Source organism: Leptonychotes weddellii, chromosome 16 (genome assembly GCF_054177405.1).
Source record: "Leptonychotes weddellii isolate Sample4059 chromosome 16, ASM5417740v2, whole genome shotgun sequence".
Classification (NCBI taxonomy): Eukaryota; Metazoa; Chordata; class Mammalia; order Carnivora; family Phocidae; genus Leptonychotes; species Leptonychotes weddellii.
This window is the reverse complement of record NC_138384.1, coordinates 21,244,924-21,271,981: the sequence shown is the minus strand read 5'-3', so window position 1 is coordinate 21,271,981 and position 27,058 is coordinate 21,244,924. Positions and strand designations below refer to the sequence as shown.

Here is a 27,058-nt window from a genome sequence, read left to right as displayed (position 1 = left end):
CAATTTCTTAACACCTTTGAGCTCCTGTTTTCTCTTTTGTTACACAGAGATAGTGTTTACCCCATGGTTTTGTTGTTTTATTTCCTTAAGATTATTATTAAGGAAGATAAGGCATGTAAAATATTTAGCCAGTAATAAAATAGTAATTAGCTGATCACTACTACTACCCCTACTATAACTACCAGTAATACCATATTGTTGCTGGATGATTGTGATGATCACTCATAATAAAAATAGCAATACTTCATATCCTACTGAGCCTTCTTTGTGCTGGACCCTACACAGGTATTTAGTCTGTGAGCAGACAAGGTGCTTAGCGCAGTGACTGACAAAGAGTACATAAGTCACCTGCATTGCTGTTACTGTAATTATCATCCTCTCATCTTTATATTTCATGACCATCCAGTTAGATAACTATTATAGTTCCCACTAAAACATGAAGAAACATGAACTTTCGTGGTCTTGGTTAAATTATATTCTGTGAGTTTCAACATGGCTGAAACAGTGATAGACCTAATGCTCCTCTCAGCACTTCCCATTATACCAACCTGTCTCTCCTACACTTTGGAGGTTCAAGTGGATCACTAATTGCTGACTTCAGAGTAATCTGCTTGGTAAATCTGCCTGTTGGCTTCAAATGATGGTCATTGCCATTCCTCTTTTCATAATCACTAACTCAGAGATGCTAAATCAACTCAGTGACCTCGCTCAGTGAATTTCCAGTGACCCATTAACCCTGATTCGAGGGATCTGTACAATACAGACAGTAAGACACTGGCCTTTGCTAATAAAATTTCCCAGTTAACTATCCTCAAACTCAAATTTTTTAGAGAAATTTCTCATTATAAACCATGCCTTTGCCCCATGAGGTCATTGCACGCTCAGCAACAAATTATCACTGCATGATTTCTAGGTGTGACTACCCACCAAATCACAACCCAAGACTTCAGAAACATGGGGCAACAGTTTGCTTCCATTGCTTTAACTCAGGGCAGAGGGGCACAACACCAATGAAAGGGCTTTGACCAGGAAGGGAGAGTCTTCCTTTATTTACGGTGCTGCCACAATGGGTATAAAAGATGCTGAGAACTTGCCTCAATTCCCTTTAAAGTAAGAATCAGGAACCAGATTGGGCTTAAAAGAAATATTCTAGGGTTTCCTACCACTGTCAAGCTTCTGCTACATTCTTCTTGTCAGCCAAAGACTGATAAAAACACTGAGATGTGCAGAAGTGAAAGGTGTTCAAATACCTAGAGGAGTTACATATTAGAATCACTGAAAATTCTGATAACTGGATTTGTTTAAAATCATTTGAGGGGCACAGATCTCACAACTAACCCTAGATAATCTTCCCACCATTCCTTTTGTGCCTTTCAACCCCATACTCTCCTTGACCTCTTTGTTGCATTCCGCAAGTTCTGCTTTGGAAATCCTCCTACGTTCTTCTTTGGGGATGCAGGCTTTCTCTTCCCAGCAGAGTGACTTCTCTCTTTGCCTTCACATTCTCTCTCAAAATAGAATTCTTCTCCTCCTCCTCCCCTCATGCATCTTCATGGGAACAATGCTGCTGCATGATTCCCTCTTAGTCAGATCAGTGTCTGTGCAAAAAACACCATCAGCTCCCTTCCATTGGCATAATACTCACCTCACCTTTTCACTCTTGTTTATTATCATGGGCTTTACTTTATTATTTTTATTTAAATTTCTTTCCCCACCCAGAATTATTTGTACTCAGTCAATGCCTTTCAGATCCCATTCATAGACCTAAGAAAGCAGGTGGCACCAAATGCCCTGGGCTCTATTCTGCACAGAATAAGGAGAAGAAGTGGCAAAATAACAGACAAGGAATAAATCTGTCATCACAAATGTTTCTCCAGGACCTACTATATATCAAACACTGTTTCAGGTATTAGGGATACAGTGGAGAAGACAGATAAGCAGGCTAACTTCACAATTCTTGCGTTCTAAGTGTAAAAGCTAGGGAACATACTGCCATGTGCAGAGCGACACAACATAGGACAACCAGGCTCACAACTCATTGGCTCTCTGGGCCTTACTCTTTTAATTTGTAAAGCTGGGACAGTGAAATTTACCTTACAGAGGGAAAAAAATGAGACAGACATATGTCACCTGCAGGAACTATTATCAGTGGTTCTCATACACATAGGCCATATTTTAACAATGATTAGCCAGAACATTTGTGAATATTGAAATCCAGGTATGATTATGGCCCGCATAATCATAGAGAAGCAAGCAGAGGGGAATGGATCTCTATGTCCCTTCAGGACAGAGATAATTAGACTGGTATTAACAGGAGGCTGTCTGACCTCCCTAGGAGGCAAGCCAGAGGCAAAACCAGTCAGAATGGAAAGTGAGGTAGATGTTCTAGTTAATAGAGTTACCATACAGAGGGTTAGTAAGAGCAGATTTTCATGGATCTATTGTTCCCTTCGTGACAGTTGTTACAATATATCAGAGCTGTTTCTTCAAATACATTAAGTGGCTCATGATTTTTATTCTCTATATTAAAATAAAAAAATAACTGTAATAAATAAGTACATCTTCTTTTCCTGCTCTAGATTTTTAACAATTACTTGACACTCCTTCTCCTTCTCTTCCTGGTTCTTATCAATCACTTCTTATTCTCCATTTTTTCCTCCTTTGTGGCCGTATGTATTCTTTTTAATGGCTTTGCTCCAACAAATCTAAGTGAAGATACATATTATGGGAATACATATTTGGTGTGAATGCATAAATGAATGAATGGTGAAGTTCCACCTTCTCTATATGTCCACTTCCTACAATCCGATTCATTAGGCACTCATTGATTACCTATCTGCTAAGCATAAGGCTTAGTCAAAGGGCCTGCACTGAGATTCTTTGCAGAAAATGTACCCAGAGTAGGTGAAAGATGACTTCTTTCAAACTCTCAACCAGTTGCTTATGGTAGTTACAGAAACTGAGGTTTGTATGTTTATCTGTTTTTGACCTTCCAAAAATACAAAGAATGCAAGCCACTGATTCTGAGAAACTTGCCATCACTACTTGCAAGATATCATTTTATGCAGTGTTGTACTGAATAAAATAACATCTCTGGAAGTAACCTCTGAGTGTGCACAAGTGCAACGTATTTAAGAGAAATCATGATACAGAAAACCTTTTTGGACTAGGACATAAGGATAAATTTGTCTTCAAATCTGACATTTATGTTTTAGGTGACTTTGAATAAAATTTCATAAGCCTCACAAGATTTATATATGCAAATGATCTGTAATTAGGAAGAAATTCTAGGGGTCCATTTCTGGTGTGAGTGATATTAATATCCAAAGAAGCCTCATGTGAGAGAATGAGGAAGATGATAAATAAAATCAACCTTTCTTTCTTCCTGACTGGTCTTCCATACTTAGGTTAACTCTGTAAAAAGACTCCCAAATTTAACTCTAATTTCTTAGCATGCCCACAGCAGGGCCAGAGTAAAGAAGCCATGCCTCAAACTCCAACCCTCTTAATTTCTCATCTTTGCAAAATCTTAGATAATGTCATTCTAATCAATGGCCATTGAGAGAGCACCTCTAAGGAAAAAGGTACTGTCCTAAGGTTTGGAGACACAAAGATAAAGGTGGTACAGTTCTCTGGACTGGAATAGTTCATAATCCAAAAGATAAGGCAGGCATGAGCAAATGCCTATAAAATCCAAATTCATCCTCTCCTATTCTGAACCCTGCTATCACTTTATGCATCCCTCTATCATAACACTTACTGCATCAAATTTGTTTTCAATGTGTTTCTGTTCCTATTTTAACATCTAATTGGCCTGCCCCTCTGTCAAAATTTACTGAGGCTTTAAACATCCTCTTTTCTATAAAAGTATTCTGACTCTAATCTTTTTGAATCCAAAATATATATGATAAATCCCTTGTTTAGTCACCTGAACACTTTGATAAATACCCTAAGACCAGATAGAAGTCATTTCCATCATAACTATTATATCCCAGGTGCACACAATACGTAGTACCATGGGCAAGTCACTTCACCTAGTTGACCCTCTCTTTGTAAAAACATGTTTGTGGTATCTCCACTCAAATATCAAATTATCAGTGAGGCTTCCCTGTCCAGCCTTTGCAAAACAATCACCACTCTTGGCTGACACTCCCTTCATCCTTACCTAGCTATCAAAGTCTCTGCCCACATGCATGCCAGTGGGAGCAGAAAATAAACAAATGGACTTGTCTTGTTTATTGATTTTACCCAGCCCCTACAACAGTACCTGAAAGGTAGTAGTCTCTCAATATATGTTAACATTTTTCAATGAGCCAATACATGAATGATTTTTTCCCCATGCAAACTTGTGAGGAATCCCATATAAAAGTAAACACATTCAAGTAAACGACTATCCAAAGACCTCTTCTGGAGATGTGTGGAGGCCTAGTTGAGAGCTGATTTTCTCCACTACTCCCTTTCCGTAGTGGAAAATTCTGGCCAGAGAAAGCTCAAAAGCCAGAGGAATACTGTTCTGCTTAACAGGGAGCTGCATGGCGTTATTAATTTATGCCTGTAAAACATTCTGAATACCTTAGGATCAAATTACTGTTGTGCCTATTCTCCATCTTACATCTTGCATATGTAAAAATTCAGCACCCTGACATTTATTGAAATCGTTGCATGGAGGAATGAGACAAATTGACTCAGAGACAGGTGTTGACAGTCAGCACGAAGGAAAACAGTCTTGTCAATGCAGCAAACACGAGTGGTGGAAAAAATATGCAGAAGCCAGGACATCATGTAAGTGGCTCTGAAGATGCATTTCCTCATCAGTTGCTCAGGGATTTGAACATACATCTGGGCCTTCTGGTCCTGCATTCTAAGGCTGCTTCACCAAGATTATAAGGGAGGGGTTTTTCTGTGTGTGTATTAACATGAACAAACCTCACTTTTCCACCCAAATCCATTCTCAAGTCAATGGCCTACATTACCAAAAATTTTTAGTTGGTGTGACCCAATATCGATAAATGCAAGATCCAAGGGGATGGTATTTGGGTTAATGCACTTTAATGAAAATTCTAACTATGTCAGGTAAGGGAACTTGAAGAGTTCAGTAGAAATTGTGTGCTATGCACACTACAGATATTATCTCAATCTGAATCTTCTAAGAGCTCTAAAAGTAGTTTCAATCATCAATCCTTAAGACATAAAGAATAGGGTCTCAAAGATATGAAATATCTTCGTGATGGTCATAAAGTGGTAAATGTTGGAGAGCAAAGTTGAACTTAACTCTGACTCCAAAGTTCACATTCAGGACTTCATACACCATGTTGTCTCCCCTGAAATTCTACACCAGATTGTCACCACCTTGAACAATGACCTTTCAGATGCTTAGCTGTGTTATAAATAAATGTTTATATGTAACACAGAGATTTTGTTTGTCTTTTGGCTTCCTTTCAGCATATCTTTCAGTTACTTTAGATGACAGCCTTCAATAACTATCTTCCAGATATAGGAGGCACATTACGTTAGAGTTCATATGAAATGTAAATAAGATAAATGCTGTTTTTAAATGTGTTTTCCCCCATATCTATTTTTAAATGTGACAGAAAGTGATGTCATCTCAGAATAAATTCCATTGTGACAATTCTAATATTTTATTACTGCAATTTGGTATACCTGATGGATATAGAAAATGGAACACGGTGGTGGGTGAGGTTGCTTCCTTCTATCATAGAGTAACTATAGATATGTATACACATAGTGAGAAAAAGCCTACAACTAGTACCACACTTCTAAACATTTTCTTGATACCTGATTATTAACAAATCCTTGCTCAACTGTTACCTCATAAGGGAAAAGATTTTTAAAAATAGGACTTCAAAGCTATTAGAAAGTGGTTGCAAAGACGGCTACTTTGATGTGGCATCATCCAAACACAAATGACTTGACTGAAGTTAAAGAGTTCTTGTAAGAACGTGTAAGTTCCTAAAGTTCCTATAAGAACTTTATGGGGCTACTTCTTTGCTTGACCCCATTTTCGTAAAAAAAAGAACTAAGGACCAGTGAGGTTTGATCCCAACTCTTTCAAGTGCTAAACATCCTAGCTTTATTATCCAAGGTCTAGTACATAGTGTTTTCTATTATTACTATTTGCATCTAGGTTGTTAATTTATACTCTGCTGAGAATGAGAGCAAGGGAATCTAATTTGCATTTTGTTTCATCGTATAAATATAGTCATTATTATTATTTCCATTTATAGCCCTTGAATGTATTTGTTATTAAATAGCACAATTAGGCAATCTCAATACCTGTCTTTAAGAGATCCACAGGTGTCAGAGTGCAAAGGTAGCTGTTAAGATAGACAATACCACAGCAACATTATTAAAGTTAATGGGATGGAAAAGAAAGTTCCAATAGTACTCTGTCACACACAATAAAATTTTACCGCTCATGGAAACTACTTTTAAAGAAACTCTCCAGATGTAAAAAAATAAAAAAAAAAAAAAAAATCTATCTAATTATGGCTATGCTTACATTTACCAACCAGCTCAACCCTGTTAACCTTATGAACACTAAAATCACTAATTTACTGAATTCCATATTGCTGCTCCTTGTGGTCATATAAAACAGCCTGGCTCATAATAAAACAATTGCATGTAAGATTCTGAACAGGAAATTATACATAATCACAAACTGTGAAGTGACTCTAGTATAACTTTTAAAGCATTAAAAAACTTTATTTTTGCTTTATTTATATAGCCACATGCTCCTTCGTGTCTGCCTATGAGAACTCAAAACTTGTATCTTTTTCACTTGATCTAAGCACAGTGTCAGGGATATACAAATTTGAAAAATCCATTTACTCTATAAATATTGATTAAACCTAGATGGGTAGAAATATCCATTTATTGCCACAAAATTTTCTTTTTTTTTTTTTTAAAGATTTTATTTATTTATTTGACAGAGAGAGACACAGCAAGAGAGGGAACACAAGCAGGGGGAGTGGGACAGCGAGAAGCAGGCTCCCCGCAGAGCAGGGAGCCCGATGCGGCACTCGATCCCAGGACTCTGGGATCATGACCTGAGCTGAAGGCAGTCGCTTAACCAACTGAGCCACCCAGGCGCCTGCCACAAAATTTTCTAACTATAAAGGAATAAAGACCACTACTTATACTCAAAATTCCTTCTGAATCAGGGTTTTGCCCCAAGTGGAAAGTCCCCCTGGTTTTAAAGACTGATTCTTTTTTTTTTTTTTAAGATCTTATTTATTTATTTGAGAAAGAGAATGAGAGACAGAGAGCATGAGAGGGAAGAGGGTCAGAGGGAGAAGTAGACTCCCTGCTGAGCAGGGAGCCTGATGCGGGACTCGATCTGGGACTCCAGGATCATGACCTGAGCTGAAAGCAGTCGCTTAACCAACTGAGCCACCCAGGCGCCCCTAAAGACTGATTCTCTTGAGACTGATTATTTTTTTGCAAGTAGCTCTATTTAAGACTCCCTTATCCAATATTCCAGAACCATCCATAATCATATTCATCTAAACCAATTATTCTCATTATTCAAGAATGTTATTTTTTCTACTTTCCTTTCATGAAATTCAGCCCAATCTTTCAAATTACTACAACAACAACAACAACAATAATAAATCAATTATCTCATTCCCTTACATGTTTTTTTCATGACACTTTGGACAATAAATAAGAAAATCCAATTGATGTATTTATAACATAATTATATTTATGTTGACAACTCTCTAGTTGTTCCGTAAGCTCCATGAAGTCAGGGCCATGTCTACCTCATACATCATTTTGTCTCTGAGAGTGGAGCTGATCAATAAATATTTATTTACTGAATTTAAAATAAATGTTAATCTAAAAGAGGGCATTAAGCTGTTTACAGTCTCTCTCTTCTTTCCCGTTCTTTTTTTTTTCCTGAACACACTGACTTTTCCTCATTCTTCACCCCACCCTCCAACCTTAACCCTCTCTATTAAGAGATAGAAGGCCTAATGCAGCAGAGTTTGAAATCAGACAGATGAGGTCAGGAAATCAGCTCTGACTTTTATGACCTGGGTATCTTCCAGAAATCCATTTGCTCAGAGCTTTTATTTCCTTTATGTAAAGTAAGGCTCATAGCACCCACTTCACATGGTTACCAAGACGGCTATGAGAAATGGATAAGCTAGATGATCAATAAATGGTACCTTCCTTCCATTTGATTTTCTGAACAGACTATAATGTCCAGAGTTATGTGCCACTATAATGAGTTAGAGGTCACTTCTTCTGGAAGGGAAGACACAAATTATCTAAAAAGGACACATTGGTGGTGTGGGATATTCTTAAGTAGCACCTACAGGCACATCCTTTTGTCCCTGGTCTGTTATCAGCGATGTCATACCTACTGTTCTTAAATAATCAGATGATTTGATGCTGATAAATGTTAAATATGAGAAGAGAGCAAAGGTATAAGCTTCTTAAAAGTGTCCATTTTTCAGATCCCAAATACCCTGTGGTCCAAAATTGACAATACCTAAATCCTTCTGAAGATGCCCATTTTCTAAGTATGCTCATCCTTGACTTCATCGTCTATGTTTATTGGTTCATTTATAACATGTTCTTGAACAATTATGATGAGGCAGGCACAGTGCTAGGAATTAGGGTGTGTGGTGAGTACTAGACAGGATCCTCACACATATGGCTGAAATTCTTCTTTTTGTGACTGTCTTTCTCAAAAAAAAAAAAAATATATATATATATATATATGATCTCTACTGTTTTAGCCCAGAGGAAAACATTTCACAGGGATGTTTCTGAAATATGACTTACAAGGGAACAGATGGAGTATATCTATATTCCTCTTCCTCCTCCAGCCACTTAGTGAATTCTTATTCATGCATCAGAACCTATCTCAGAGACTACTTTTGCTTAAATGATAGAGGTGTCAGTATTAATTAACCCCTTCTCTGAGCTTCCTATAATTATATATATATATAACTATAGACAAAATTTTATGATGTGTAACTCTGTTTTCTAAACTAGGACATTTGAACATTAAATAATTCTTTTGGGGGGAGCTATATCTGAAGTTGTATTTACCACAATATTTAAAAACAATTATTGAACATTGGTGATATGTTTAGTATAGTCTTAGGTAATCTTAAATACTGGGATACAGAGTTAGGCCAAAAGGATGGGGGGTAGAATTATACACATAAATCCTTACTATAAATAAAACCTTACTGCTATCCTTACACAAAAACACCAGATATGAGATATATATATATATATACACACTTCTGATATAAGGGTTGTCAAAAGGTACTCCTCTCGGATACTGATTAATCTTTGACACTCTTAGATAAAATATTCTCTCCTATAAAATCAATGCAAACACAGCTTTGTCCTTCTTAACCAAGTCATTTTGCACTAGTCCAAATAAAACTCAAAGCTATATTTCAAAGGACAGAAAGAACATCACCATAGAGATAGAAATTATAATTTAATTTGGTAGGGACATGATACATAGTAAGCTGGGGAAAATCCTTGATCCTAGCTGGTCTATTCAGATTGAATGGATGTCACTGGGAATAAGCATTTGCTTTGGTTCCCACCTCGATCCATCCCAAAGCACCCCAGTGTGACAGCAGTTGTTACATGTAGACGAGTCTGTGTGGTTCATAGTCTTTCTGTTCTCTATGCACATTCAAATGCCATGGTTTCTCTAAAAATGCATCCCTTCAACCTCAGTTATGGTCAGCACTGGACAGCTCCTTCTGGATTTTTTTTTTTTTTCCCCCCAAAAAACTGTCCAAAGGTGTAAGTAACATGACATAACACTACTCTTAATTTACCCCAATATATTTAATTGTTCTCTGTGCTTGGGATAGAGAGATTATTTTTAGTAGTCATAAAACAATTAATCTGACCACAACACCTACTCAGCCTACTTTACCTCCCTCAGGAGATTCCAAGCAGGAAAATAAATATTAAGTTAGTGTATGCAAGTACCAGCGGTTATGCTCACCGGGACATGAATTTAATCATCAGTGAAACTGGGGTGGGATAGGATTTGTTGGGAATACTATCTATAAATATTGATTAGATTAGAATACTGATCTACTGGATATTTAAAATTAAATTTTGTCATCATTATCAACACAGTCATTTTTACAGTTAGGTACAGATAGAATCACACACTTTAATTTATTCATCCATCCATTTGTTCAACAAATATTTATCGTGAGCTATATGTACCGAACACTTGTTACCTGCCTGACTTTGCCATATCATTAAACCTCAAAAATCTTCATAATATAATTAGGAAAAATTAATAATTTATCTTAGAATAGCTACATTACATGATATAGGAATTAAATAAGAGAATAAAGACACTGGCATATAGTTTGTTGCTGCCTACAATCTCTACTCAGGATCCACTGGTGGTTCTTCTACCTGAAATGTAGAAGGAACATAAGAAAGGCTGCTGTTTCTCTCTGTCCTCTCTTTTGGCCTAAAACAAGCAGACTCACCTGCTGATACTTTCCTCCCCTCTTTAGTTGCTCTGAACATGTGTGTGTGTATGCGCACGTGTGTGCGCGTGAACACGCATGCATTATATTTGAAAAGGGATGTCTCTCTGCGTGTATTCTTTCCTCCAAAATTATAGAAATCTATGCACTCCACTGTTAAAGAAAACATAAACTGAATGAAGAGTGCAACAGGGGGTTATCCCCACAGGTGAGAAAATTCTTTATTGGCTCCCATCCAAATCCTCCTGTCTATTGGCTTCATGCCTGACTTCTCCAGGGAGAGCCCGTATCCTTCCAGGAGGCTTAGAAGAGACTCCACATGTATCCCTGCCTCTTCCCCATTACTGGCCACCCACTTCATGGGAAGGCATGATCTATGGTATTCTGGGATTTTTAAAAGCAAGTCCACTGTGTGATGGGTGGAGATGCCTCAGCTTTTGGCCAGCACTTAGGAACAGGTCTTTATCCCCTATGACGTAAATTCCCTAGGCAACTGGACACACCAGCACCCCTCCTCTCGAAGGCACTCCTATCTTGCAGTCAAACTTTCAACTCCAAACCTAGCAGTTTTTTTATTTATATATATTTTATATTTAAATTCAATTAATTAACATACAGTATATTACTAGTTTCAGAAATCCAGTAGTTTTAATAGAAATGTGTCTTGTATTTAATATTGCTGAAGTACTTTTCTATCTACCATTAATGCAAACAAACCCTTTGGGTTGTTCTAAATGGAAATGTCCTATCAAAAAAAAAATCATATTTTGCCTGATTCAATAAAAATAAAAATTAATAATTATTAAAGATATTCTTAGTTTGCAAAGATCCAAAACAAAGTATGCAATATATGGTGTCCCCCCCCAATATTATGAATGACTGGGAAAGGTATTTATATCACTGTTTTTTTAAGATTGGATACTTAGTCCCAAGAGGTGACAGTACTCATCCAAATTCATGCAGAAAATTAGTGGGAGCTTCAATTTTTAAATTCTAGTCTAAATTTATTTTATACAGAATAACCTCTTAAAGGAAAAACAAAAACAAAGCTTCTGATTGGAAACTATTTAATTTCTCAGTATCACCCCAATATCCATTTTTTTATGATGACATATCCCTTTCATTTCCTCTTGCTGTAAAACTTTATGTAACAGTTTCCCCTAACCTACACCAGTCACTTGTTAAAGTGCGCATTTTTCCATAAAAAGGCTCCCTTGTTCTTCTTTTTCTACACATGTTTACTTGGTTGGCATTTCACTCCATCCCTACATCAGTAATTCTGGTATGTGTTCTGTATTATCAGACCATTTAAGTTACCCATATATCTCTCCTTTTAGGATTTATCATATACAACATTGCACCCTTGATGCCTAGAACATGACCTATCAGTGTTGACACTAAATATATTTTTTTATAATTTTAGCAACTTTTTAAAAAATGTAACTTAATTGTAATGAAATTCAATTAATTAACATACAGTATATTATTAGTTTCAGAGGTAGAGTTCAGTGATTCATCACTTGTACATAATAGCCAGTACTCATTACATCACGTGCCCTCCTTAATGCCTGTCACCCAGTTACCCCATCCACCCAACCACCTCCCCTCCAGCAATCCTCAGTTTGTTTCTTAGAGTTAAGAGTCTCTTATGGTTTGTCTCCCTCTCTGATGTTGTCTTATTTTATTTTTTCCTCCCTTCCCCTATGATCCTCTGTTTTGTTTCTTAAATTCCACAAATGAGTGAAATCATACGATAATTGTCTTTCTTTGATTGACTTATTTCACTTAGCATAATACCCTCTAGTTCCATCCAGGTCATTGCAAAAGGTTACATTTTTTTTTTTCTTTTGATGGCTGAGTAATAGTCCATTGATTGATGTGAATTGTAAAGACATTCCTACTTATCAATGCATATCCTAGAATTGTTGGTCTGCCTGAATTTATCTGAATATTTCTTCTCAAAAATCTACACTAAGAGTATTCTTTGGCCAGCCCCCTTGGCAGGGAAAATGATAATCCATGCAATACTGATTTTTTTAAAAAAAGAAATCCTGTGTGTTTGCAATTTATCACTTTGACTCAGAATGCATAAAAATGACTCAATTCCATGAAGGCATTCCATGAAGAGTCCATGTATTATCCTGATTTTTCTAAAAGAGAACCATTCATTACATGGATTTTTTTCCCAAAGAGTATTTTTTCTTTAGCTCATTTTTACTGGCTCTACTGAGACAAATGTTATTTGTATCCAATGAAGAACGATGTTCTGAGTTTCAAAAAAAAGGTCAATGAATTAAGTTAGTTTATTTTTAAGCAGGTCATTTTTCATACTCTTTCTTGCCTGGAGCAAAGTTTAGACTGTCCTGCAACTTTACCCTGGTTTTTGTAGATAATTAAGCATTTATTATTCACTTGCCTTGCATTTCATCTTCAATCATTTAGGATGGACTGCAAGTGTTTTCTCGCGGCTGCCTCAAATTAGTGCTTTTTAAATAAATGCCACATTTCTCCCTGTCTGTGCCCAAAATGTTACAAGCAAACATATGGTATTGGGGTAGCAAGGAGGGGAAAACAAAAAAAGAAAGTATTTATAGAATACAAATAAGCTATTTTCAGCCTTTTAAAGCTATTCATAAAAAAAATGACAATTCATTTTACAATTACTATTGCTTACATCTTCTCTGACACCAAACTGCCTTCTATGTCTAGTTATATTGTATACCTGGACCTGCTTCAAAGTTTTACAAGTCCCTTTCTAAATCAGTGATAGCCCCAGGGATGAGCTACAATACTTGGAAGTCAAGGGGGGGGCGGGTATAGGAGACTGTTGAAAAAATGGAACTTGAAATCAGACAGACTCACTTTGAATCTTCCTTCAAGCACCTTGTGTAAGAAATGTATCAATTCTGGGCGCCTGGGTGGCTTGTTGGTTAACCGGCTGCCTTCGGCTCAGGTCATGATCCTGGAGTCACAGGATCGAGTCCCACATCGGGCTCCCCGCTCGGTGGGGAGTCTGCTTCTCCCTCTGACCCTTCCCCTCTCTTGCTCTCGCTCTCTCTCTCTCATTCTCTCTCTCTCCAATAAATAAAATCTTAAAAAAAAAAAAAAGAAATGTATCAATTCTGACCCTCTGTCTCTCTTAAGTAAATCTGAGATGACATGAGAAACTATCTCAAAATATTGTGTGCAATAAATTAAAATAAATTTGATAATGCATGCAAACCCAGTTAGCACAATGCCAAGGACACAGTAAGTGTCCAATAAATGAGGGTTATTTTTGTTTATATTCTTGTTGTTGTTATTCTTCCTGTTGTTGTTTAACTTGACAGGGAATTTTATTTATAGATGGAGAAAGTATTTTACCTTACACTCTCTCTGAAACATAGTTCTTTCATTTGCAGAGTGGAGACAGAAATTCTTCCCTCTACAGTTTGGTTTAGTGCTCTGTCAAACCTAGAAAACTGTAGAAACACAAAAATAGTTTCCTTTCATCTGTTTTTGTTGTTGTTGTTGTTGTTGTTATTATCACGGTGACCTCTGGAATAGGAAGATATGTTAATAACCACTCCTTCTTTGTGTGGTGGCCCATTAACTTTTCTATCTCAATATGTGATCTAGAACTAAATCTGAGCAGAGTTTATCACAGTCTCAAGGCTCATTTTTGCAAGTATAAGAATAGCATTGTGTTGGCTAGACACTTAAGACAAAGTATGAGACTTGGAAATGGCATGAATTTTAGCTCTAAGTGAATCTCACCAACAACCACAACCAAGCTACTTCTGAGGTTACAGCAGGGTTATTCCCACCACAGGAAAAAACAGAAGGAATATAGAGTGGGAACCAAGCTGTATTCCCTACCTGGTTCATTACACATCTCTGTGAGTTATGGCAAGCTTTTTCTTTTTCTCTACTAACCCATTCTTCCCTTCCTCCCCCTTTCATCCTTCCTTTTCTTTTCTTTTTTGTATTCATATTTAAAATACTTACTGAAAGACTTCAAGATGCCAAAAATTCTGAGGCATAGGGATGTAAAATGAACAAACCCGACAAGCTCCATTCCTTCATAGACTATCCATTCCAGCATTAGAATTTAAAAATATAAACAAGTCAATATGTAAGATAATTACTGACTATGATAAGCTCAAAGAAGATAATAAGCAGAACAAATGGCAAATCTCTCTGCAATCTTAAGTTTATATCTGAAACAAGAGAAGGAGCTCTCCCTGAGGTAGAGAGATTAATGTGTTATGGCAACAAAAAATAATTCTATTAAGTTGAAATGTAACAAGTAAGGGGATGGCAGAACTTATCTGTTCCAAAGTCCAGAGTTCTTAGCATTCTTGTGAGGATAAAATAAGACACATGGGATTTTTTTTTTTTTTTTTGTCTCCTATGCTCTGGTTTCTTTTTATTAAAAATATTCTAGTATCAAGAACTTGATAGCAGTTGCCAATGGGCAATCTTTTTTATAAATATCATAAATATGTTCAAGTCCCATAGCCTGCTGAGAGAATGTTCACTGTCACAATATTGATCATTATAGCTACAAGTCTGGCTCTTACTGGTAAGGCCAAAATCCTGATATAAAAAGGAACTGAGGACAGGCCCAGATGGGTTCACTGGTAAATTCTACCAAGCACTTAATAAAGAAATTATACCAATTCTCTTCAATCTCTTCTGGAGGACAGAAGCAGAGGAAATGCTTCCTAGCTCATTCTATGAGGCCACCATTACTCTAATACCAAAATCAAATGACATTCCAAGAAATGATAACTACAGACCAATATCTATCTCTGAAGATGCAAAATCTTCAATATAATATCAGCAAATTGAATCTAAAAAAAGTAGAAGAAAAGTTAGATGTCATGACCAAGTGAGATTTATCCCAGATATGCCAAGTTGGTTCAACATCCAAAATTCAATTAATGAAATTCATCACATCAACAGATTAAAAGAGAGAAATCAGATGATCATATCAACAAAGAAACAGCAGTTAACAAAATCCAACACCCATTCATGATTTAAAACTCTTAATAAAATAGAAATAGAAAAGGGGTGCCTGGGTGGCTCAATCAGTTAGGCATTGGACTCTTGGTTTCAGCTCAGGTCATGATCTCAGGGTCATAAGATCTAACCTCATGCCGGGCCCTGTGCTTAGCACAGAATCTGCTTGGGACACACTCTCTCTCTCCCTCTGCCCCCTATCTCTGCTCTCTCTCTATCTCTAAAATAAGTAAATCTTTTTTAAAAAATTAGAAATAAAAGAGAACTTTCTCAATTCCATAAAGACTATCTACAAAAACCCTACAACTAATATCATACATAAAGGTGATAAACTTAAAGCTTTCCTACTAAGATAAGGTCCAAGACAAGAATGTATCTTCTCACCACTTCTTTTCAACATCATCCTGGAAGTCCTTACTAATACAATAAGACAAGGAAAGTCAATAAAAGGTATACAGATTGGGAGGGAAAACAAACTCTTTGTTCACAGATGGCATGATCATCTATGCAGAAGGTCCAAAAGAATTGACAGAAATAACAACAACAAAACCTTCTGGAACTCATAAGCAAACAGCAAGGTTGCAGGATACAAAGTCAATGCTTTCCTATGTAACAATGACACAGTTGAAATTAAATACACTCTACCTTTTATATTAGCACCCCAAAACTGAAATACTTAAATATAAGTCTAACAAATGTGTACAAGATCTATATGAGAAAAAGTCAAACTTCTGATGAATGAAATAAAAGAATAACTAAATAAATGGAAAGATATTCTGTGTTCATGGATAGGAAGACTCAATGACATCTGGATGTCAGTTCTTCCCAGCTTGATCTATAGACTCGATGCAATCCCAATCAAAATATCAGCAAATTATTCCATGGATTTCAACAAACTGATTCCAAAGTTTATACGGAGAGGTAAAAGATCCAGAATAGCCAACACAATACTGAGGGAGAACAAATTAGAAAGACAGATGCTTCCTGACTTCAAGACTTACCACAGAGCTACAGTAATCAAGACAGTGTGATATTGGTGAAAGGACAGACAAAAAGATCAATGAAACTGAATAGAAAGCCCATAATGGTATCACATAAATAAGGTCAACTGACCTTTGAAAAAGGAGGAAAGGCAAAGCAGTGGAGCAAAGATAATCTCTTCAACAAATGATGCTGGGTATCCACATGCAAAAACAGAACAGAACAAAACAGAATCTAAATATGGACATTACATCCTTCATAAATATTAACTCAAAATGGATCACAGACCTAAATATAAGACACAGAACTAAAAAATTCCTAGAACATAGGAGAAAATCTACACGACCTTGCATGACTTTTCAGATATAACGACAGAGGCAAAATCCATGAACAAACTGATAAGAGAAACTTGATTAAAACTTAAAATTCCTGCTCTGTAAAAGGTACTGTATTTCACTAAATGAAAAGACAAGCCACAAACATGAAGAGAATGTTTGCAAAGACATATATGATAAACGACTGTTTTCTGAAATACACAAAGGACTCTGAAAACTAAACAATAAGGAAACAAGGGAATTAAAAAAAAAAACAAAAAAAACGTGCAACGACCTTAGCAGACACATCACCAAAGAAGACATAGAGATGGCAAATAAGCTTATAACAAGATTCACTACATCATATGTCATCAGGGAAATGCAAATTAAAACAATGAGATACAACTACACACCTATTAGAAGGCCAAAATCTGGAACACTGACAAAAAATTCAGATGAGGAGATGGAGCAACAAGAACTTCCATTCATTGTTGCCTGGAATGCAAAATGCTACAGACACTCTGGGAGACAGTGTGGCAATTTTTTTACCAAACTAAATATACTCTCACCATACAATTCCACACTCTTTGGTATTTGATCCAAGCAGGTGAAAATGTACGTCTTCACAAAAACCTGCACATGGATGTTTATAGCAGCTTAATTCATAATTTCCAAAACTTGGAAGGAACTAAGATGTCCTCAGGTAGGTGAATGGATAAATAAACTGTGATATATCCAGACAAGGAATATTAAACTCTTAAAAGAAATGAGTGATCAAGTCATGGGAAGACATGGTAGAAACTTAAATGCATATTACTAAGTGAAAGAAGGCAATCAAAGAAAACTACATACTCTATGATGCCCACTACATGACATTCTGAAGCAAAACTATGGACACAGTTAAAAGATCAGTAGTTGCCAGGGGTTGTTGTGGGATGGGAGAAATGAACAGAAAGAGCACAGAGGACTTATAGTGCAGTGAAACTATGTGTATGATATTATAATGATGTATATCCTTATATGTGTGTCTAAACCAATATAAAGTACAACAACACCAAGAATGAGCCCTAAGGCAAACTATGGATTTGGAGTAATTAGTATGTGTCAATGTAAGTTCATCCCTGGTAAAAAGTATACTGTTCTGGTGAAGGATCCTGGTAATGGAAGAGGCTTTGCTTTTGTGGGGCAAGGAATATATGAAAAATCTCTGTAGTTCCCTCTTATATTCTAAACCAAATACTGCTCTAAAAAATTTAAGCCTTAAAAAATTTTTATATTTATCTTAAGTTTTTTTTTTTTTTTTGACAGAGAGAGACACAGCAAGAGAGGAAACACAAGCAAGGGTAGTGGGAGAGGGAGAAGCAGGCTTCCCGCCGAGTAGGGAGCCCGATGCGGGGCTCGATCCCAGGACCCCAGGACTATGACCCGAGCCGAAGGCAGAAACCTAACACTGAGCCACCCAGGCGCCCTAAGTCTTAAAAAATTTTTAAAAACTTAAAGAGAAACAAACTTCCAAAATTATTACCAAAATACAAGTTTCACTATTCTGGTTCTTTAACAATAATAACTACCAAAAAAAGGAACTGAGGAATGATCCCACATTACTAGAAATGTGTAATGGTATTTAAGCCAACATCTTCTGACTCAGTTATTTTGCATCACTTCCTGAAGTCATGGACAGACCAACCATGTAGAGGGACTCTTGTTAGGCACTCTATTAGGGGTATACAGGTCTTTTGTAATGAGTTTGTGCTCATCCCTGAAACTCTATTCTGCTAGAATTCAAATTCCTAGGTCAAAATTAGTGGACATTCTTAATGGTTTTGATTTAGAGCCTTCAAATTTTTTCAATAAATATACTTCTTAATACTCTTAGTATTAAGTAAAATTTTGACTAAGTAATTTCCCAAACACGTATTATTCCTGCATATTACTGTTTTAAACATTACATTCACTGACTTGATAGGGCTAACATTTATTTACTCTTTTTGTGTTTGCCGTATGTTGTGATAGCCACAGAGACCCATTGTGCTTGGGGTTTCAAAGAATTTGCTTAAGAGTACAGTTAGCTAACATCTTCCAGCTGAATGATCTTTAGGATGAGTTTGTTTGTTTTTTTTAGATTTTATTTATTTATTTGTCGGGGGGGGGGGAGAGAGCACAAGCAGGGAGAGCAGCAGACAGAGGGAGAAGCAGGCTCCCTGCTGAGCAAGGAGCCCGTCACGGGACTCCATCAGAGGTTACTGGGATCATGACCTGAGCCAAAGGCAGACACTTAACCGACTCAGCCACCCAGAGATCCCTGGGATTATTTTTAGTATTCAAGCTGAGAGCTACTCCTCCCAGGCACATTGGAGCCGATGAGTGAGCACTGCAAGACTGTATTAAAGCCCGGCCATGTACATAAAAAATGGGACATCTTTTAAGAGAAATCTTTGCTCCAGGGATCCCCATGGGTTTGGCCTAGATGCTGTCAAATATGCATTGCCTTATCTAGCTTCCTCCCCTCTTAACTTGCATGGCTATCAGATCTCTATCACAGTATGATGGATTTCCCCGCCTAATCCTGTTGCATGCCTCTTAGGAACTGGTTGTTTATGTCCCTCCCAAAATTCATAGGTTGAATGTAATCCCCAATGTGATGGTAGTTGGGGGCAGTGGCTTTAATAGGCAATGTGATCATGAGAGTAAAGCCCTCAAAAACAGTATTAATGCTCATATTCAAAAAGCCAGCTAGCTCACTCTCTTTCCACACGGATATAAAAAGCCAGCCCTCTGCAATCCAGAAGGCAGCACTCACTGGAATTCTACCATGCAGGCACCCTGAGCTCAGACTTCTAGCCGCAAGAGCTGTGAGAAACAAATTTCTGTTTCTTATAAGCCACCCAGTTTAAGGTATTTTGTTATAGCAGCCAGAACTAAGACAGTGCTTCTTCTACCTTTTATAGTCCCTACCCGCTAAGCCACTTCTTCTCCTGTCTCAGTGTCTTCCAGAGGACACAGTAACTGATACACGTCTTTTGGTCACCAGAAAGTGTATTCACTTTCCATTTGCTCACAAAACAAAAAACCCAAATGCTCCCTGGTCTTTGCATTTTTTTTCTATATTTTTCTAATATAAAAAATTTTTAAAGTGTTCTTAATCTGTTTCTGTGTAACACTTATGCCCTTCTCTACCACAAACACACACACACACACACACATTCATACGAGTCTCAAAAAAAATTTTTTTTTAAAGAGAGAAAAGGCCTCACAGATAGAGTCAAGTTTAGAATCTTTAGGAACAATTTACACTCTGTTTCCATTTGAACACACTCAAGTGTAATTATGGAGGCATTTATACAAAAATATTTATATTTCACTTGTACATATTTATGTTGCAAGAAAATAACTTAGGCTGATTATTGATTATTGAATTTAGCCTCTATTTCCTTCAGCATTGTGTCTGCTTTAAAAATCACAACTTGACTCTACCAATATTTATTAAACAATCACTATATACATTCTTCAAGTATCATTTCTCCCCATTACATTTCCCACAATAGTATCAGAATACACTTTCTAAAATATAAACCAGATAATTTTGTATCTTTCAAATTAGAATGATAAAGCTAAAATAAATGTATGTTGAGACAGAGACTCATTATGCTGGGTAAAATGCAAATATTATGTTGCTGACATTTGATTAAGCAAAGGGCGATATATGTCAGTGAGACTTAAAATACCCAAATCCTCTGACTTAGTAGGGGGATTTTATTATCTATACCTCATAGCAATTTATTCTTGATATATAAATTATTTAAATGGTATCACCATGCTTCCTTGTGTTTATATTGAAAGCAAAAATTTGTCTTCCAAAATGAGTTGTGGGATACTTGCAGGCTGACATTAGCCTTTGTGAATTTTTCTCCTTTTATTTAATTCAATGCCTGGCACACAGTGAATGCTGAATTAATTTTTGCTGGATTACACTGGGCTTGGTGAACAAAAAGATCCAAGTGAACAAACAGGCAAAGAGCAAAGGAGAAAATGATTTAACTCCACTTAAGCAATCAACAATTTCTGTTTTACAGAAGCCCCTATACCATAGTTATTACCTAGGGAAAGTGAAATTCAAAGATGGCTTTGAAATTAAGGACCAGGGTATGAGTCCCAGTTCTGTTCCCAACTCTGTCACTGTGACTTTGGCTGAAAGGACATCTCCAGACTTCTCTCTCTCTCTCTTTCAGCTCAGTACCTTCTCTACCACTTCCCCTAGGGTCATCAAGGAGCCCAAATGAGATGAAGTTTATGAGAGACTTCCTTCTTCACCAAGGAAGAATATGTAATTATGCCCCTAATTAATGTGTTTTAGAAGAGTTCTTTCCTGTTCCTAAATCTAAATTCAATTTTAAGCCATGACCTATTTATATATAAATGTACTTTTTCTCACTTCTAAATGCATGAGGATTTTGCTGTTTGAATTTAAAAAAAAAAGCAAAGAGAGGCTTTAAATTTTTAATTTAATTAATAATTGACTTAATGGTAAGACATGGAAATTTATCTCAATAATACTGAAAACTCATGAACTGAAGAAATTATATTGTATGTGTATGAAGCCGTATACTGAATTTTTCAATTTGGAAATTTGCAGACCAAACCACAGATACAAAATAAAAACTCACACAAAAGATAATGTTATCTGTAATATTTTTTATATGTGCTACCAAAAATCCCACAGAATTATAAAATGTCTGACAAAGTGGCCTTACTCTTTTTTTTTTTTTTTTGGCCTTACTCTCTTAATACATTGTTAAAATTAAACAATAGGAAGACATATCTTCAGTTGCAAAAACTATAATTTTATGAAATTATTTTCCTAATCAGTAAAAAAAAAAAAAAGTTTTGTTTTATAAAAATAACTTAATGATTTCTAAAGTCTGTACCACGAGATTCAGGATATTGGCTGGCTTTAATATTGACAATACTACTACTACTATTACTACTATCTTCATAAAGAACTCTAGTGGGGGGCGCCTGGGTGGCTCAGTTGGTTAAGCGACTGCCTTCGGCTCAGGTCATGATCCTGGAGTCCCTGGATTGAGTTCCGCATCGGGCTCCCTGCTCGGCAGGGAGTCTGCTTCTCCCTCTGACCCTCCCCCCTCTCATGTGCTCTGTCTCTCATTCTCTCTCTCTCGCAAATAAATAAATAAAATCTTCAAAAAAAAAAAAAAGAACTCTAGTGGGTAAACATCAGGATCCTGATTTATAAATAAGGAATCTAACAGCAAATCTAGTGATATCTATCCACTGAATGATTACCACATGTCATGCACTATATGGTTGATGTTCATTACTTGATTGATCTTCATCATAACACTAGTAAGTAGATTCCATACCCAGTTTATAGATAGGGGAGTTGAAACTTAGAAAGATTTATAAATGTTACTTGCCAAGCATCACACATCCAATAAGTGACCAACTTTATTCTTAAATCTGGTATTTCAGCGTGCCTGATGTATAAGCACATTTTTCCCCCCAGGATGAAAAATTGTACCAGGCCATCTGTTAAACAGGTGATATTCGACAAAGGGTCTGCAATTTGTTTTAATCAGTATCAAAATGATTGTTGGGCTTGCCATGTGCCACACACTGCACAGAAATAACACATTCAAATATTATTGATACATGCAGTGAAGTACTTAACCATAACATTTCATAATCCAAATCCCAAGAAAAGTGTTTCCCTGAAGCAATAACATGGTAAATAGAATTCAAAATTTAGGCCACAAACCTGTCTCAGGCTCAATGGAAAAATAAGGCTGCCCTTCCAAGATACTATAAACCAACTTTGCACTGTTTCCATAAACTGGGTCATCAGCATCAGTAGCTGTTACATTAGTGACAGACGTACCTAAAAAAAGAAAAAAAGAAAAAAAGAAAAAAGAAAAAGAGGGAGAGAAAAAGATAATAATTAATATAGTATTCTTTGCCAAGAGCTAAATTTTGCCAAGCATATCATACAAATCCATGTGTGGGAATAAAGAAAAAAGAAATCTCTTCAAAAATATGGAGATAAACTACTCTGTCATAACTTGAAAAATATCTAAGTCTTTTAAAAGAAGAGTACTGCTAGGTTGGAGTACTATATAAAGATAACCCTTTTAGAATCTATATTACTTAAGAATCCTTTGTAGTTTTCATTTTAAAGATACCTATCTCAGATTCATATGGGCTTGGAGAATATGAAAAGGAAACATATCAAAGAAACATGAAACACTAGGTTAATAATATGATATAATATGTAGCATTTAAGTTTTGCCGCAGTACAACTGAATATACCTGAAAAAAAAAGCTGCACAAAATATATCAGAGGAATATTTTATCCATTTCATCTAATTCCTCAGAATATAAAATTAGATTGGAACCACCAATTAATCAGTATGTTTAGGTAATTAGACCTTATGGATAACAGAATCAAACCTTTTTTTTTTTTTCAGATTCATTTTCTATTTGCTATTCACTCATTCGTTCAGCAATTGAGCACAAATAGCTTGCCTGATGTGAAGTATATATACTAAGATAAAATCTACATTTAGGAGGTGTACAGTTGGGTGGTGGAAGGTTAGAGGAGGGGACAGACACACATTCATACAGAAATTCAGCTGAATGCAACAGCACCACGTTTGGATCTCTCACTTACTCCAGAGAGGGGGGGTCAGGGACCGCTTCCTGAGAGACATTGCATTTGAGTTACATTATTAAAGACAGGTAGAGTTTAACCAGGAGAAGGACAGGGAAGGAATTCCAAGCAGTAAATCAAGCATAAGTAAAGGCAAAGTAGTCTGAGAGACTCTGTGAAATTCTGGGAACTGCTGAAACTGGGAGAAATTGGAGATGTCTGGTGTGGTAACAGGCTTCAAGGTCTGTGAGGGCAGAGTCAGTGTCCTTCATCCAGTGTCAGACACATAATAATTATCAAACATACTGACAACTGAATGAATGGGCACATGAATAATCTAATGATTCAATGAGAAATGTGTCAGAGATGGAGTTCCCTAGCAAGTAGACGCTGAGATAGATTTTTTGCAGAATTTTTATTGGGGAGTTCTCTTCCATTGATATCTGTGGGGGAGTGAACAGGTCAATATTGGGCAGAAGGAACTGTGGGGTGTGATGCATTCACAGACTCCACTGGACAATCTACCACTGGGATGGTCACTGAGGAAATGGGGCCAGACCTTTAGATCCAGTACTGACCAGTTATTGGATGTAGGAACCCCTCTGAGAATGGAGCCTTGGCCTTCAGCCAGGCAGCTCTCAGCTGGATGATCATCAGCCCTGAGAAGCCAACAATCAGCACTCTCAAGCAGCATGGGGGAAGAGTGTTTTCAACCTGAAGGGCATGGAGGTGGGGGGTCTGAGCAGCAGACCTCCCTTCTTACTGAAATAGGATAGAGCTTTTGCAAGATTGTGCCAATCAAAATACTTTCAAGGGTTTGAATTATGGTCACTGTATAGGAAAATGTAGTAATAATGTTTGTTGAGCAGTTGATAGTCCTGTAAAATTGGTAATTTCTATTCAGAAGGATGATTCAGAGATTCTACAAAATCTACAGTTAGAAGGAAGAAAAAGCACCTAATGTTGGTTGTATAATACATTCCACATTCCACCAGACACTGGGAACAATGTCAAAGAAAAAAATAATAAGACTCACTCTCACAAATAGCTCATCAACTAGCTGGTAGAGATGCACACAGGAGAGTACAATATTTGGAGTTATTTGAATATCATGTGGGATGGAGAAGAATTGGAGGAAAACCTTCCAGGTAAGAGGAAAAAAGGGAAATAAATTTTAAGAGGAAATAATGACTGGAAAAATCAATCATCAAGCTAACTTTGGAGATGTAAGCTGGAGCACGAAATGCAGGGGTCATTTGAATCCCAAGATGGGGAGTGCTGGCTTATCCTGTAGGAAACAGAGACAATTTTTCAGTTAGAGACCAAACCCAGCATGCTATGGGCTTCTCCTCTATCATTGCCCCCAGATTTAATTGGAGGCAGAGACGTTGAATGTTAGGAGATCAGACTGTTACGAGGTTATAGCAGAGGTCCAGTTAGGGGGTGATAAAAAAAATTAACAATAAATAAGGATCTTAACGCTCATTTTCTTGTTTTCATCCTTGTACTAAGTTTCCATAAGATGTTAAAATGACAGTAAACTGGGTGAGGGGTATATGGAATTCTTTTTGCAACTTTTCTCTAAGTCTACAATTAGTTCAGAAAAAGTTAAAGAAAAAAAAGAATTAATAGCAAGAAAAAGACTCAGGAGTTACTGAGAGCTCATAATTCAGAGACTGATAAGAAAGAGCGAACTCCTCCATGCAGAAGACCATGAAACAACTGTTTTGCTTTATTGAGTTGCCTTGTGTGTTTAACTTTTTTTTAGGAGAAATGTCTTTCCCCCATTATGAGATAACACATTATCAGAAAAATAAAGTCAAGTATGATATTAAGCTAATGAGGGTGAGTACTCCATTCTAGTCACTGCCTAGGCACTGGAAACAAAGAGGTGAACAAACAGTTAGAGATTCCTGTCATCACTAAAGTTACCTGCTAGTGGGTGACTCTTAAATTGAGAAACGCCTTCACAGAGAATAAATAAATCAACAGATTTCTGAACAATGACAGAATCACTGTATATATGTGTGCCATGGGTGCATTTGGGCAGAGTAATATGTGGATCACGGTTTTGCAGATGGAATACTTCCAACCTACACTGAAACAATTACCCATCTGTTTGGGCCAATCATTTAACCTGCCTTAGCCTCAAACTTCAAATCTACAATACATATCAGAATTATTGTGAGGGTTAAACCAAATAATATATGTAGAGGTTTAGCACACAAATGACCACATGCTAAGCCTATGAGTACCAACTCTGCCTACATTTTAGAATCTAGCTTGAAAAATAGTCAAACTGGGGTGCCTGGGTGGCTCAGTCGTTAAGCGTCTGCCTTCAGTTCAGGTCATGATCCCAGGGTCCTGGGATTGAGCCCCACACTGGGCTCCCTGCCAGGTGGGAAGCCTGCTTCTCCCTCCCCCACTCCACCTGCTTGTGTTCCCTCTCTCACTGTGTCTCTCTCTGTCAAATAAATAAATAAAATCTTTTAAAAAAATAGTCAAATCTTTGGGGTACCTTTCAAATCTATGGTGTGGCAATACGGGGATGCTGGTGGAGTATTTTTAAAACTCTTCTCAGGAAACTCTTAGGTAAAACCGTAGTTCAGAATGACCGTAGTGGGTACCAGACATTGATAAAATTTAACTTCACTCTTCTCCACAGAAACATTAATTTCTATTGTGATTACTTTGAAGAATTCTTCAGATTTGTTTATATATGAAGCATTTTTTAAAACTATTCAAACTGCATAAATGCCCATGGAGATTATTTCTCCTTAAATGGAAGTTGGGGTTATTTCCTGGGAAGTTTACTATGACCAGACTGATGATGATCCTAATGTCATTGATTACCATAACTTGATGTTATCTGATTGTCCTATCACATTACCAAACACTGAGGCAGGAGTAATGGGCCACATTTCCATCATTTCCATGCTCTGTGATTCAGGGTTTTTTTACACATGCAAAGATGATCATTATTTATTTTGCACACCTCAAAGTTCTGTGTAAGAATCAAATGACATGATATTAAGTAGAGATGAGTGACTAAGAAGGTATGTTTGGCATCATATTGTCTTGAACCAGGATACTTGTATTATTTTTTTTAATATTTTATTTATTTATTTATTATTTTTTTATTGGGGAGGGCGGGCAGGAGAGGGAGAGGGACAAGCAGACACCACACTGAGTGCAGAGCCCAACGTGGGGCTCGATCCCACCCATGACCCTGATCACGACCTGGGTCGAAATCAAGAGTTGGACACTCCACCGACTGAGCCACCCAGGCAACCCAGGGACACTTATATCCATCTTCAACTTCTATGAATCCTGTGCCCTTGTCCAAAGTAACAATACTTGTCTAAGCTTTGGTTTCCTAATCCATAAAGAGGAAAGTGACAGTAACTGTTACTTCCTAGGCTTGTTGAGATCATTAAAATATAGTAAGTTAGGGAAAAAGTAATGAAGAGTCATTGACTTTGCTATTTCTGAGAGCTTACTCTCACTGTTATTATATGTACATTACGTGTGTGTACGTGAGAGACCGAGTAACAGACTAGTCTTTTATCATTTTAAGTGGTGGT

The 27,058-nt window shown here is 36.9% G+C and overlaps 1 protein-coding gene across 2 annotated transcripts in view; it reads right to left on the bottom strand.

Moving 5' to 3' along the window:
- Window positions 1-27,058, bottom strand: part of CDH8 (cadherin 8) — a 349,453-nt gene that overhangs the window by 171,734 nt on the left and 150,661 nt on the right. For both annotated transcript variants that reach the window (XM_081806499.1, XM_081806500.1), the window contains exon 4: window positions 22,587-22,706. In XM_081806499.1, the coding sequence (XP_081662625.1) occupies window positions 22,587-22,706 (120 nt within the window). The remainder of the gene's footprint in view (window positions 1-22,586; window positions 22,707-27,058) is intronic.